This window comes from Triturus cristatus, chromosome 7 (genome assembly GCF_964204655.1).
Source record: "Triturus cristatus chromosome 7, aTriCri1.1, whole genome shotgun sequence".
Classification (NCBI taxonomy): domain Eukaryota; kingdom Metazoa; phylum Chordata; class Amphibia; order Caudata; family Salamandridae; genus Triturus; species Triturus cristatus.
In genome coordinates, this window is record NC_140590.1 from 101,398,369 (window position 1) to 101,413,088 (window position 14,720).

The 14,720-nt window shown below is 46.2% G+C and overlaps 1 protein-coding gene across 1 annotated transcript in view; it reads right to left on the reverse strand.

Annotated features, from left to right (window-relative positions):
* LOC146808922 (urokinase plasminogen activator surface receptor-like) overlaps nucleotides 1-14,720 on the reverse strand; it is a 371,935-nt gene that overhangs the window by 153,098 nt on the left and 204,117 nt on the right. Inside the window, exon 5 of the mRNA XM_085615725.1 lies at nucleotides 10,565-10,702. Within this exon, the coding sequence (XP_085471851.1) occupies nucleotides 10,565-10,702 (138 nt within the window). The remainder of the gene's footprint in view (nucleotides 1-10,564; nucleotides 10,703-14,720) is intronic.

Here is a 14,720-nt window from a genome sequence, read left to right on the forward strand (position 1 = left end):
AAACCAAAGACCTTCTAACCTTCAGAAGACGACTCAAGACCTGGCTGTTCGACCAGTAGCAACAGCACCCCCCCACTCCCCACCCTCAGCGCCTTAAAACCCTAGCGGGTATGTAGTGCGCTTTACAAATTATTTGATTGATTGATTGATTGATTGATTGATTGAAACGCAGACCTGCTATGGACTTCTTAGCGCTACACAGACAAACAAGATGCTCACAGGTAACACAGGCAGAAATGTGAGAACACAATAATCACTGCGGTAAAGAAAGAACTTTCGTGGTTTAAGCGTGTGTCATTGTAGTAAGGCACCCACGAGCTATGCGGCACAGCACACATTCTCGAAGGAGGTTTAAAAGGGCTAAATGAAGATCTGTGCAGAATACAGCACGCGCGCAGCAATAACAACTCCACAAGTAGCGCACAGCACAAACTGAAGTGTCATTTAATAATAGGTGGCATCATTACCCATACTCATTTTATCTAAAATTCAAGGATGAACTGCTGAGTCGACCCCTGCAGGCAGCACCCAGACCTGCTTTAGAACCATAGTCTGCGTGATGCCGTCCTCTCAGACACTATAGTCGACTGTTCTCGACAATGGCGCTCTAGGAAGCTATTCCAGGAAAAGGCGCTATAGAAAGCTGTCCCTCTCTGTGGCGCTTCGCAGGAGGAGCTGTTCCTGTGATCGGTGTTGTACTAAACTACCCCTTTGAAAAATGTATACCGGACTGCCCATGTGAAGGGCACTTTGTAGAGGCTCCGTGGCCTATACTCCGTTCTCTTCTTAAATGAGCCTTTCTTGAACGCTCCCCCTATTTATTTCTTTTTTGGGGGGGTGGGCTGGGTTGGATTACAGTGAGCGCATTGGCCTTAGAGAGACATATAAGTATGTTTGCAATTTGAATTGAAGGCAATGCCTACAAATGCAGATCAGATGGGAAACACAGACTCAGCAGCTGGAAGCGAAGTGGGGAAAGATACAGTCTCAGATGGCAGGAAGATTTGGAAGGAGCGAGCTTTGAGTTTCCTCAAGGAAGGGCAGGCATGGCGTGCCAAAGGATGTCACTCAAGCATCTCTGCCCATATACAGAACGTCTGTGGCCATGACCTGTCCTAGAGTTGTTTGCTTGGTCTGGCGCTGCATCAGTCTGACCATGCACAGGTACCAGACAGGCTGCAGCTTTACCAGGGCACAGTCTTTAATAGGTGGGTAGAAAAGAGGATTTAGGTGCCCAGCCTCTCTGGAGACATTCTTAAGACGTGAGAACGAAGGAGAACAGCTGTTTTCTGTACATGCAGCATATGACCGATTTATCTATCTATTGGTTTACTTGGTACAAACCAACTTCAGCATACAGGGGTTCAGAGCGCTGTATCCAATGAGTGGCGAAAAGGCCAGCGGTCTGCTCTGCTAACCCCATGTCCTTCTGTGCTCATTTACTGCTCGCCTCTGCATGCCTCTCCTGCAGGCTGACCCCTGCATTGCCCATCCTTCTGTGAAGGAAGGGGGCTTAATGTCACTCCCATGTCCCCATTCCCGAGTGCTCTCCTTTCATGGCCCCTCCTGCTAGCAGCCCTCTGCACCTGAGGCAGGCACCTCTTTAGGAGTGTGACCCCCACCCCCGCTGCCCCCACCTTACCTGTGCCCAGGCCAGGAAACGACCTGAAATTTGGCAAATCAGTCTATTAAATAAACTATAATGTATATCCTGTTGATGTATCCAGGCATCCTGGGCAATGTTGGCCCGACGCTTCGTGCCAACAAACGGTTGCATAGCACGGTCCAGATGTTCTGGTTCGGCTTCTGTCTGGGAGGCGGCGGGAGGGGGAACCAGGCCCAAACGTTTCAGCACTGGTTAAACAGGTTCACCCCAGCTGTGCACAAAGTTTGCACACATTTGCATTGGTCATTCAAGAATATTTATCATTTAACTTTGAGAGATGTAATTCTGTCATTTGGACCGTGTATGTCCTGTTGTGCACACGTCCTTGTATTTCTGCTCCCCCCATTGGGTCACAGATGCCAGCTGGGGTATCTGCAGCCTGAGTAATCGTTCGGTAAAATGTACTGTATTTTTTTCAAAAGAAAAGTATGTTTGTTTTTCCAAAGTTGGATTACTGCATTGTACATGGATTGCTCGAAGTAAAGAACACACTCATGCATGCTCGGTAGTTGTTAAAAACAAGTTTTTCACTATTGTTAAATGCATGAGGACACACTGTCGCATCCCCGTTCCAAACTGTCCTTTGCAATTACCTGAATACCTCTAATAAAAATACAGATTTACACAGCATCACCTAAGCACCACCTCAGTATCACTCAGCACCAGTGCAGCACCACCTCAGACCAGCACAGATCAGCACAGCACCACCTCAGCATCAGTGTGAAGAACCGCCTCAGCGCAGCACTACCTCATCATTGCACCACCACTAGTGAAGCACCAGCGCAGCACCACAGCACCACTTATCATCACCTCAACATCATCACAGCACCACCTCCTCATCAGTGCACCACCAACTCAGCATTAGCACAGCACCACCTCAGCACCAGCGCAGCACTACCTTAACATCAACACCGCACCATCTCAGCATTAGCACAGCACTATCTCCTCATCAGTGCACCATCAACTCAGCATTAGCACAGCACCACCTCAGCACCAGCGCAGCACTACCTTAACATCAACACCGCACCATCTCAGCATCAGCACAGCACTATCTCGGCATCAGTGTACCACCACCAGCACAGTCCCACTTCAGCCACAGTGCAGTAACACCTCAGCACCAGCACAGCCCTACCTCAGCTGCAACTCACCACCACAGCATCACTCAGCAACATCTCAGCATCAACACAGCACCACCTCCTCACCAGTGCAGCACCAACTCAGAATCAGTGCAGCACCATCTCCGCATTAACACAGGGCCACCTGAACACCACCACAGCATCACCTCAGTAACAGCACAGCACCCCCTCCACATTAGCACAGCACCATCTCCACATTAGTGAACCGCCACCTCAGCACAAATCAGCATCACTCAGCACCACCTGAGTACCACCTCAGCGCAACACCATCTCAGCATTAGCACAGCACTATCTCCTCATCAGTGCACCATCAACTCAGCATCAGCGCAGAACCACATCAGCACCCGCTCCACAGCAGCACAGCACCATCTCAGCATGAGCACAGCACAATCTCTGCATCATTGCACCACCAACATCACAGCCTCACCTCAGCAGTAGCTCAGCACCCATGCAGCACCACATCCACTCCAATCCATAAGACATAGGTAAGAGATATTTACAACGCCGATAGCTATAACACTTTCCCTTTTTTTTTAAACACCCAAACACACAGATCTGGAGCTTAGGTCCTACCTATATGTTCTTTTTCAACACCAAAAACGCAAAGCTATCCACACACTTCCATGACACAATTCAACTCCACACATTTCAAATCCACATCACATAATTCCAAATCATGCCGCAAAATTCAACAGCCAACATATAATTAAACTGCATTACATACCACTCCACAAAACAAAATACCATTCCATATAATTACACTGCATGACACAGTCCCACCCCACATAATTCCACTACACTGAATACCAAATAATTGCTAACCATATATTTCCATAGCACACCATGCCACATAAACCCACTACACAAATCAACTCCACACCACACAATTCCACCCCACACAATTACACAACAAATTAATCCAATCCAACCCACATAATTTCACTACACATCTCACAATCCATAAACATAGGTAAAAGACATTGCCATTTACAAGGTCAATAGCTCTAACTCAAACAAATGCAAGACCGATTGCATTTCCAATGCTTGTTCCCACTTTCTATGTGTGTTGCGTTCTACAGAATGCATGGAAAGATGAAAATTGCCTCAGAGGATTCAGAGGAGGTAACCCTTCCCGCACAAAAACAATCCTGCTTACGATGAAGGCACCCTTGCTCCATAGGGCAAGGGCGCTTGTGTTGGCTCTAGGCAGCATTGTGTGCTCCGGCGCAAGGAAAAAACAAGCATGCGCCTTACAATGTTAAGTATGGTGAATTTTTCCCTTTCCCTATCACACAACTTGCTGCACTGTGCTGCATGATTTGTTGATAAATGTGCCCCTTATTTCCCTTGTTAATTCTTATATGAAATTCTACTCTTTGATACAGAAAATCAGCCAACATGGCATTACACCACATTAAGCAGATAGTTGGAACTGCTCTTAGAAAGTGTGCTTTTTGTCCTTTGGTTTGAATCTGTTCAGTAGTTAAGACATTTTCATTTAAAGAGATGCTTTTGATGGCTATAAGGGGTTAATCTGCTCGTAATATCTGGACCGCTGGGTTGCAGGGGAATCCCACAGGAATCCTTCAGGAAATAAATTTAGAAAAATATTCGAATCCCATTGGCAGAGGTAGCCCTTTCTCTCATCAGCCAATGGGGTTCCACGATACCAGGTACAGTACCGCAAGATGTCTCACTCTGATTGGCAAGCTACAACATCCCTGAAAAATATTGTGACAGCCATTAGAGGACTCAGGACTTAGTCTCCGAGTCCTTAAAATGAAAAACAAGCATTGGCATAGCCAATAGGTCTTGCTTTTGGGACCTTATAAGTATTTAGTTATGCAGTACAATATCCTTGGTGCAACAACATCAACTGTAACATGGCTAAACACTTATAAAGTCCCAAAGGCGAGAACTATTGGTTAAGCCAATGCTTGTTGTGGGATGTGACAATGGCATATAACAGCCAATCTAGAAGTAGACTGTTGATTGCTTTAGACCGGTTATGGAATATTTTCGTAGCATAAAGACGTGAATGGAGCCCAATAGGTGCAAATCTTATATTGGTTAATGGTTATCTTAATCCGCAGTGCAGTGCAAATGATATACATGTCAAGAACAAAGTAGATGCAGTATCTGATATAATTCCTAAATGTGCCCTTTACCGCAAAACGGGTCATGCTATTTTAATAGAGCTGGCTTTGAAGTTTGCACCAAAAGCTATGGTTTCTGTGCGAGCTGGTCTTAGACATATCCCTCTTTGCATGCATCAACCGGGGTTGGCCCAAAGAGGTGGAGGCAGTGGAATGGTTAACTTTCATTTCTGTTTGTGCCTCATTGTGGAGCTTTGTGGTGCATGCGCGCCTACCCAGACCTGTAGTAACTATGGGCCCTGGTATCAAATCTGTGGCACAAAAATACCAAAGGCCCAGGTAACCTGCTCCTGCGACCTTTATTAGGGTAAATCACCTTTTGCTCATATCATAACTATCATCACTGGAAATTAAAATTAGGAAATCAGAATGATTGTTTGTGTTGAAACTCTGAGTCCCTGTCTGCTACTTTGCAGACACCTTGAACATTACACAGCACCTTATTTTCACCTGCACCTCTTACTGCCTCACCTGCACCACCCCACCCTCCGAAACCTACTGAGAACACACTAGCAGCACCCAACACCTCACCCATTTGAGCATCCTCCAACAAACACTAACCCATTACCCACATGCCAATATCATGTTTGCTTCTTAACACCAACTCACTCGGCAAAAAAGCCATAGAGATCTGGGACCTGCTGGACAACGCTGCCCCAGATAGCCCCTGCCAGACCCCTCCCAATCAGGTTTCAGAGCCAATCAGAGCACCGAGACAACCCTGATCGCCGCAACAAAAGACACCCACACCCTATTCGACAGAGGAGAATCAGCTACCCTGAGACTTCTAGACCTCTCCGCAGCCTTCGACATCGTCTCCCACCGCATACTCATCGATCATTTATTCCAGATCAAAATCACAGACGAAGCGCTCAGATGGATCGCATCCTTTCTCACAGGGCACACTCAGAAACCGTCTCCCTCCCTTCACCTCACAACCCAAGCACACCATCTGCAGAGTCCCTCAAGGCTCATCCCTCAGTCCAATCCTCTTCAACATCTACATGACACCTCTGGCGGATACCCATGACATTAACATAATACCCTATGTCGACAACCTCCAGCTCATCCAAATCGCTCTCAGCGAACACCACCTCAACGAAGACCAACTTCCATAACTGTATGAGGAACATCTCAGCCTGGATGGAGAACAACTGCCTGAAGCTCAACCTTTGACAAACACGCCTTCCTTTGGAATGACTCCTGGTATCCATCAGACCTCAGACCCACCCCCACTCCAAAAGACCATGCCCGCAACCTCAGCATCGTCCTGGACAGTGAGCTCTCTAAGAAACGTCAGGTCAACAATGTCTCGTCAGCCTGCTTCGACACTCTCCTTATGCTCCACAAAGTCTTCAAGTAGCTCCCCATCAGCACCAGGAAAATGGTGATGCAGGCTCTCACCACCAGCTGGTTGAGCTACAGCAATGCACTCTAAGCAGGCACCACCACCGAACTTGTGAAAAGACTCCAGAAGAGCCCGAACGCAGCAGCGAGGCCGAGCCTCAACCTGCTAAAGAGGACCCACATCACCTATCCAGAAGAGATGCCATTTCAAGCATCTGACCCACACCTACAAAACCCTCCATGAACAAGGACCCGCCTACATGAACCACCACCTGAATTTCCACCAACCTCCCAGGAACCTCTGGTCACCTCACCCTTGAACAGGTACCACGCCTTTGCTGCTTTCACACAGGAAGATTTTTTTTCTCCCACCTTGCTGCCAAGTCCTGGAACACCCTGCGGCTACACCTCCATATTTCACTCTCGTTGACTCTCTCCAGGAAGGGACTCAAGACCTGACTCTTCGACTGATACGCAGAGGGCCTGGATACCCTTGTGGGTGATTAGTTGTGATATATAAATAACACTTGATTGATTTATTGATTGATCCTATTGCTCACAGAAACATGGCTGACCACACAATCAACAAGCAACATTGCCAAGGCCATACCCACCAGATACAAGATTGTCAGGTAAGACCACTAGCACAGATCTGGAGAAGCATCTAGAAAACAGAACAGACCACAACTCAGCCACACTCCTAGACAGCCTCGAAAACCTCGGGCTAACCCAAAGCATCTCTGATCCCACCCATGCCACGGCACATATCCAGAATTCTGTCTGCACATCCTTCAACAAAATCCTGGTCAACACACCCACACCCATCACCTGGACTGACCAACACAAAGTCAGTTTCACAATCCGCATCCATCACCGACACTGGAGAAAATTAGCTGAGGTGGATTAGGCTTCCGCCCTCCACAGATCACGTGGCCACCTAGCATGTGACATCAACAGCTTCAAGAAGTGGCTCACCGCCTGCGCCAACACCATGGCCCCCGCAGATATAGCCACATAGAAAAAACAGGACACAGTCCAGCTGGTAAACAGCAGATCTCAGAATGATCAAAAGAAAATGCTAACAACTAGAACGGAGGTGGAGAAAAAGGGGGAAGTGGATAAAGACATGTTAAAATCCACCCTGAGACGATTCCACCAGCAAATGAAGGAAAGCAAGAGGAAGGCCCTTGACAACCTCAAAAGCGTCGGCTCCAACAGCAGCAAAAAAATATTCACCCTTTTCAAGTATTGTACCACACTCACAGCAGCCACTAGCAACATCAACCCAACCCAAGAACTGTGCAACAACATCTCAGACTTCTTCTGCAGCAACATAAAATATATCTTAAGCAGCAACTTCGTCCGACAAACAGACCCCATGAACCTTGCCAGAAGCCTACCGTTGACAGGCAGGGCCTACAAAATAACTTCATAGGACACTATCAGCACTGCGAAAAACACCATAAATATGGAGACCATACACTCCTAGGCCCTGTCGGACCCTGCCCCCATCATGCCTTCGACAAAGGATAAACCCCCATCAGCAATGCCCTTACTCCATCCCATCCTCAATATCAACATCAACACTGCCACCTTTCTGGAATCCTGAAAGCACGCATCCATTAACATCCTCCTGAAGAAGTCCTCAGACAACTCAACCAAACATCTACAGACCGATATCCCTCCTTCCATATGTAGCTATGGTCCTGGAGAAAGCCATCAACCAATGCCTAGCCCATTATCCTTGCCAACAACCAGTATCTTGATGCCACACAATTAGTCTTCAGATCGAACTACAGCACTGAGACCGACCTGCAACAATAGACGACATCTGAATGATCCTCGACAGATGGAAATACTCTGCCCTCATCCAGCTAGACCTCTCTGCAGCCTTCAACACCATCTCCCACCCATTCTGGTCAGACGACTCCATGACATGGGTATTCAAGATGTGTCCTCCAGTGGATCTGCATGTTTGTCATCAGAATAGCCCAAACTGTCAACATGTAACCATACTCCTCAGAAGCACAGGAACCCATTTGCAGAGTCATGCAGGGCTCCGCACTCTGTCAGACCCTCTTCAACATATACAATACCCTGCTGGCAAATGTCATCTAGGCTCATAACATCTTCACCCACACAGACAACATGCAAGTAATATGGGCCCTCTCAGACAAAACATCCTGCACTAGGAATAAATTCACAGCATGCATGAGCGAAGAAGCCACATGACATGGATCAAGTCTAACTGCCAAAAGCGGAGCGCGGACAAGACCGAAGTAGTGATCTTCGGGAAATACACTTTGCTGTGGGAATCTAAATGGTGGCAAACAGATCTTTGACCCGCTCCTACACCCAGCACACAAGATAGAACCTCAGAATCACTAATAATAGCAAACTGGACATGTCCCCTCAAGTTAACGCAGAGGCATCTTCCTGTTTTCACACCCTGAAGATGCTCAAGAAGATCTTTACGTAGCTATCGGACACTAGGAAAACGGTCCCCCAAGCCCTCATCACCAGCAGACTGGACTACAGGAGCACCCTATGCTCAGGAATAACCAACCAACTCACAAACAGACCTCAGACCATTCAGAACGCAGCAGCCAGACTAATCTTCACTCTCCCATGTAGTGCCATTATCACACTTCACCCTAAGGAAAATACACAGGCTCCTGATAAAACAAGTGTGCACACTTCGACCTTCTCACCCACACATACAAAGCACAACACAGGCCCTGCCTACCTGAACAGCCACACACAATTTCACCACCTCTCCGGGCACCTCTATTCTGCTAAACTCTCACTAGTTTACCCCCACACATACACAAGAGTAGATCAGGTGGTCCTACCTTCTCATACCTGGCTTCAGAGCCTCCTCCTCCCTTCTTGAATTCCGCAAGAGGACGAAGGCCATGCTTTTTAAGTAAGCCCTCCTGAGGCGAGGTGCACACACCTGCTACAGTGCCAGAATACCCTCACAGGTGATAGCGAGCTATAAAAATGCAGGTAACATAACATAACGTAATGACATGTAGCTTGAGTCCTGTGGCACAGGGAACATGGCAAACCATGTCTTGGCATGCTCTTTCCTCTTTGGGTATCTCACTGAGAAATACAAAGTGCGATGGGTGAAATGCTTGACAAATTTTTGGACACTGGTAGTTGCTTATCACTTTTCCTGCACTGTGCAACACTAGACAAGAACCAGCCATATGTAAATCAGAATTGGTCTGCCTCCTCTAAGAAAGGAACAATCTGTACTGCTAGGCCAGGTCCCCCCTGGATGGGAGCACAGCCAACCCATGACTGGTTCAGCCCTATCAGCGAGGAGCAACTTAAGTAGTAAGGCACAGTGAGCAGTCAACCTACACCTAGGCTTACCCCCTTACAACATCTCACTGAACAAAAACAACATAAAAATATTGCTGGGTGGCATACTTGAATTATTCTCAGCATTGGTCATCCTTAAGGCTGTCTTCCTGTCCAGCACGTTTTGGCCACTGTGCTAGCCCAGACAAAGGCCTGTGAAATGCCAAGCAGACCTGGTGGTGCTTTAGTAGGAACAGTCCAGTCCCAACTGCAGGGCAGGTCCTCTTTATCTGGAAATGCAAACAGCCCTCAGACAGGTTTCAGCCTCATCAGGCCTCATCACTGAGTTGCAGCTTGAGCCCCCTGAGGACCAGAATGATTACAAGGGGCCAGGTTCATTTATGGTTCACTTTTGTTTCTGTCAGTGACTCCAGAAGCTTATAAATTCCTACTCTGGAGAGGGAAAACATTATGGAAACAGATAGGTAGGGAATATATGGTCTTGTAAATGGGGCTCATTCCTTGTCTGTGGGCCCTAATGAATGGGTTTAGTACAGTGCAGATGACACTTTTGTGTTTGCTGACCCTGTGATTTTCTGAATCGCAAGATAAATTCAAACGCAAATCTATTCACCTCTATTGATTTGCTACTTTAAACATAGCATGATGTAAGTTTAATTAATTATTTGTTTTTGATGCATATGATGTGTAATCTGTATATTGTATTTCGTATAAAGCTGCCAATTACTAAGACATGCATTACATTCTGCATCACTTCTGCTTCAAGTTGAAATATATTTTCCGAGGACCACTGTGTCCCTAATGTCATCCATCCCAATATCTTTTGTGCTAGGTGTCCTCTGTTGGGCAGATAATTGCCCCTGCCCTTCACTTCCCCTCCATAGCATGTGATGCAGGTGCTGCTCCCATCCAGCCCTCATCCTCACCTGAAGTGTGGTTGTTACACAGGCTGGAATTGCAGTACTGTATTAAGAAGAAGGTGCTGGGGGTCTGCCAGCCCACTGGACCTGTGGCACCTGGATCATGCAAACAGCCCTTCGAGAAGGTTTCTTCGATGTTAGTGCCTGTGGGAAAGAAACACACACGTGAGAGGAGCCTTTGTCTCGGTGCATGCACCCTGAGCCAACAGGGCCTGATGTACAACTCGCTCAGGTGATAAAGTCAGAAATCAGTGAACCTCTTTTGTTTTGTTTGTCTTTACACTTAGGACAGGCCCTTCAGTTTGTTTTGTCACTCTCCATATTGAAGCATGTCTTAACATTAAGTGATGTTATCACCTGTATGTTTGCTACAATCTCCACGTGTCTCCACTAGGCTGCACAGCAGGTACCGGTGGGGGTGGGAGAATGTACGGGGGGAGAAACCGTAGTGACAGATGCATAGGTGCAAACACATTGCTCAAAACATTGAAGAATGTCATGTCTAATTTACAGAGGGTTGAACATATTCAAGTTATTAGTGTTCCTGAAGCACTGTATTAGAATATACCACAAGTGAGAACAAACTACAGATTACAGAGGACTACAAACTACAGACTACAGAGTACTACAAACTACAGAGCTTTACAAACTAGAGGTTTACAAACTACAGAGGCCTATGAACTACAAACTACAGAGGACTACAAACTACAGAGGTCTACAAACTACAGAGGTTTACAAATTACAGACTACAAAGCTTTACATACTACAGAGGTCTACAAACTATAGAGGACTACAAACTACAGAGGTCTACAAACTACAAAGGCCTACTAACTACAAACTACAAAGGTCAACAAACTACAGAGGCCTATTAACTACAAACTACAGAGGTCTACAAACTACAGAGGCCTACTAACTACAAACTACAGAGGTCAACAAACTACAGAGGCCTACTAACTACAAACTACAGAGGTCTGCAAACTATAGAGGTCTATAAACTACAGAGATATACAGACTACAGAGGTTTACAAATTACAGACTATTAATCATGATCTGACTAATCACTACTTCCTCGCTATGAACTAGGCATTAGACAATCTAGCTCCCCTACAACTGAAAAGAGTCACCTCTAAAGTAACAAACCCCTGGTATGATGGTAGGCTAAATGAATACAGAAGATCACTAAGAGCAATTGAACGACGATGGAGCGGTGCACCATCCTACCACCACCTCAAACTACTAAGAAGCACGAGAAACTCCTATTACAGAAAGATTAGACGATATAAAGCTGACCTTATTAGCAAACAATTAGACCGGGCCAAGAATCGTCCCAAAACATTATTCGAAATAATTAAACCTCAATCTAAGGGCGTCGCCCACTCCTCCCAAATCGATTCAGAAACACTCCCCATTTGCTTCTTCACGATCCACTATCCCATACTGACCCACACATGCTCACCTCATTGACCTCGCTGATGACCTCGCTTACTTATCCCACAGAGCATGACCTCAAAAACAATGCCTCCTGGGTCGCCTTCAACCTCTACAGTCTGAATCTCTCCAATCACTTTATTGACCCTCTCCCAGCAACCCACCTAAAAGACTTCAGTCCATTAATTCGTTAGTGCCTCTATTGGCTAGGTTCATAAACACTTCCCTTCTGCAAGGAGCCATCCCAGATATCCTCAAAGCTGGACAGGTTTACCCCATCCTGAAGAAACCTTCGGCGGACCCGTCTGACCTGAATAACTATCGCCCTATTTCCATCATCCCTACCCTGGCCAAACTATTAGAATAATGTGTTCACTATCAGCTTAGCAACCACATAGACCTCTTCAACTTGCTTGATCAATTCCAATCTGGTTTTCGGACTGAGCACAGCACCGAATCAGCCATGACCCACATTATAGATGACGCATTACAAATACTGAACGAAAACAAAGCTTGTTTGCTAATCCTGCTCAACCTATCCTCAGCCTTTGATACCATCAAACACAAAACCTTCTAGACCTCATGAAACATAGAATGGGACTATCTGGAACAGTTCTAAATTGGTTCACTTCCTTCCTCCAAAACAGAACACAAAGAGTCAAGATCAATCAATCTTTATCCAAGCCCACCCCTGTCACTCTAGGAGTACCCCAGGGTTCTTTCCTCTCTCCGACACTCTTCAATCTGTTTATGGAACCACTCGCCTTGCTTCTCAACTCCTCACATGTCCAATATCACATGTACGCAGACGACACACAACTCTACATTAAGGTCCACTCACTTGAAGACAATCAAGTCCCTTATCTCGACGCTACAGAAAACACAGACCTGGTTCTCCAAAAACCACTTAAAGCTAAACACCCTCAAAACAGAATTCCTCCTAATCGCCCCCCCCCAGCCAAACAACCACCATCCGCGAGTGGATAAGGCACCTAACTGCACGCGACGGCCAACCTCGAATTATAGACTCTGTGAAATCACTAGGAATAACTTTGGATAATAAGCTTAATATGCAGAATCACATCAGCGCAGGAACGAAAGGAGCACATTTTCAGATGAATACTCTGAGAAGATTGAAACCCTTCATACCCGCAAATGACTTTAAACAGCCAGTTCGGACTCTTGTAATTCCCGGACTGGACTATGGGAGTTTCGATCTCTGCAGCCTTCCCAGATCTACGACAGCCCCCCTTAGAGCCTCAATCAACTCAGCCGCTAGACTCATTACGGGCCCCCAAAGAAATTCTCACATCTCCCCAGACCTTCGTGCCCTATGCTGTCTACCTCTCGATGCCAGAATCCAATTGAAAATTGCCTGCTTGACACACAAAAGACACACAATTGATGGACGGAATGCAGAACAAATCAAAACATTCTCCCCCAGTCAAGAGATCTGGGTTAAATCCATCATTCTTTTGCTCACCATGCCACCTCAGTTTAAACCTGGCCATGTGCAAATCAGTCTTGCCCCTGTGCCTCATGGAAACAGTCCAGCCCGAACTGCCAAGCCAGGTCCTCCCTGGACCGGAAACTAGCATCCTAGGACCTGTTTCAGGGTTTCACCCCTCTTCAGCCAGGATTTCTTGATTCCAGTGGCACAGTGAGCCCAGGACCCACGTCTGGGCATACCTGGCGCACTTAGGGTGAGAAAGCAAAGACACACATTTGATGGACGGAATGCAGTACAAATCAAAACATTCACCCCAAGTCAAGAGATCTGGGTTAAATCAGTTCAGGCTGGACTGTTACCATGGGGCACAGGGTCAAGACTGATTTGCATATGGCTGGGTTCAACTGGAATGGCATGGTGAGCAAAAAAACAATGAATGTAGGCCCAGATCTCTGAACTGGTGTGAATGTATGACATTGTTCTGCATTCTGTCCATCAATTGTTGTTTTTGCATGATACACAAGGTACTGCACCACAAAACCCCAAGATATCTAGCTAGAAATTGGTACCATCGGGTGGTATCAGGACTACCAGGAGTTCCGATCACCTTGTACTGAAACCACAACAATTTTTCAAATAGAAAACATACAACCGTACCTTCTCAGGAATGGCTCCCAGGATTTGGAACGCCTTGCCTCCTGACACGAGACTGAACCCCTCCACGACATTATTCAAAAAAGAAGTGAAAGCGATCCTTTTGGCCAAATTCACCTGAACTATTTTTACATTCATGTATATATGTGCTTATCTATATTAGCTACCATTTCTGTATTTATCTAACTCACAGTATTTTTATGCTTATGTCTACCACCTATATCTGCCCTGTAAAGCGCTCTGGTACCCGCAAGGGTCTTGTTTGCGCTATACAAAACACTCAAAATAAATAAATAAATAAATGCAAAGCTTTACAAACTACAGAGGGCTACTAACTACACACTGCAGAGGTCTACAAACTACAGAGATCTACAAACTACAAAGCTTAACAAACTACAGGGCTCTGCAAACTACAGATGTCTACAAACTCCAGGAGGTCTACAAACTACAGAGGTCTACAAACTACAGAGGTTTACAAATTACAGAGGCCTACAAACTACAGAGGACTACAAACTACAGAGGTCTTCAAACTACAGAGGCCTACGAATACAAACTACAGAGGACTACAAACTTTAGAGGTCTACAAACTACAGAGGTCTACGAACTACAAACTACAGAGGACTACAAACT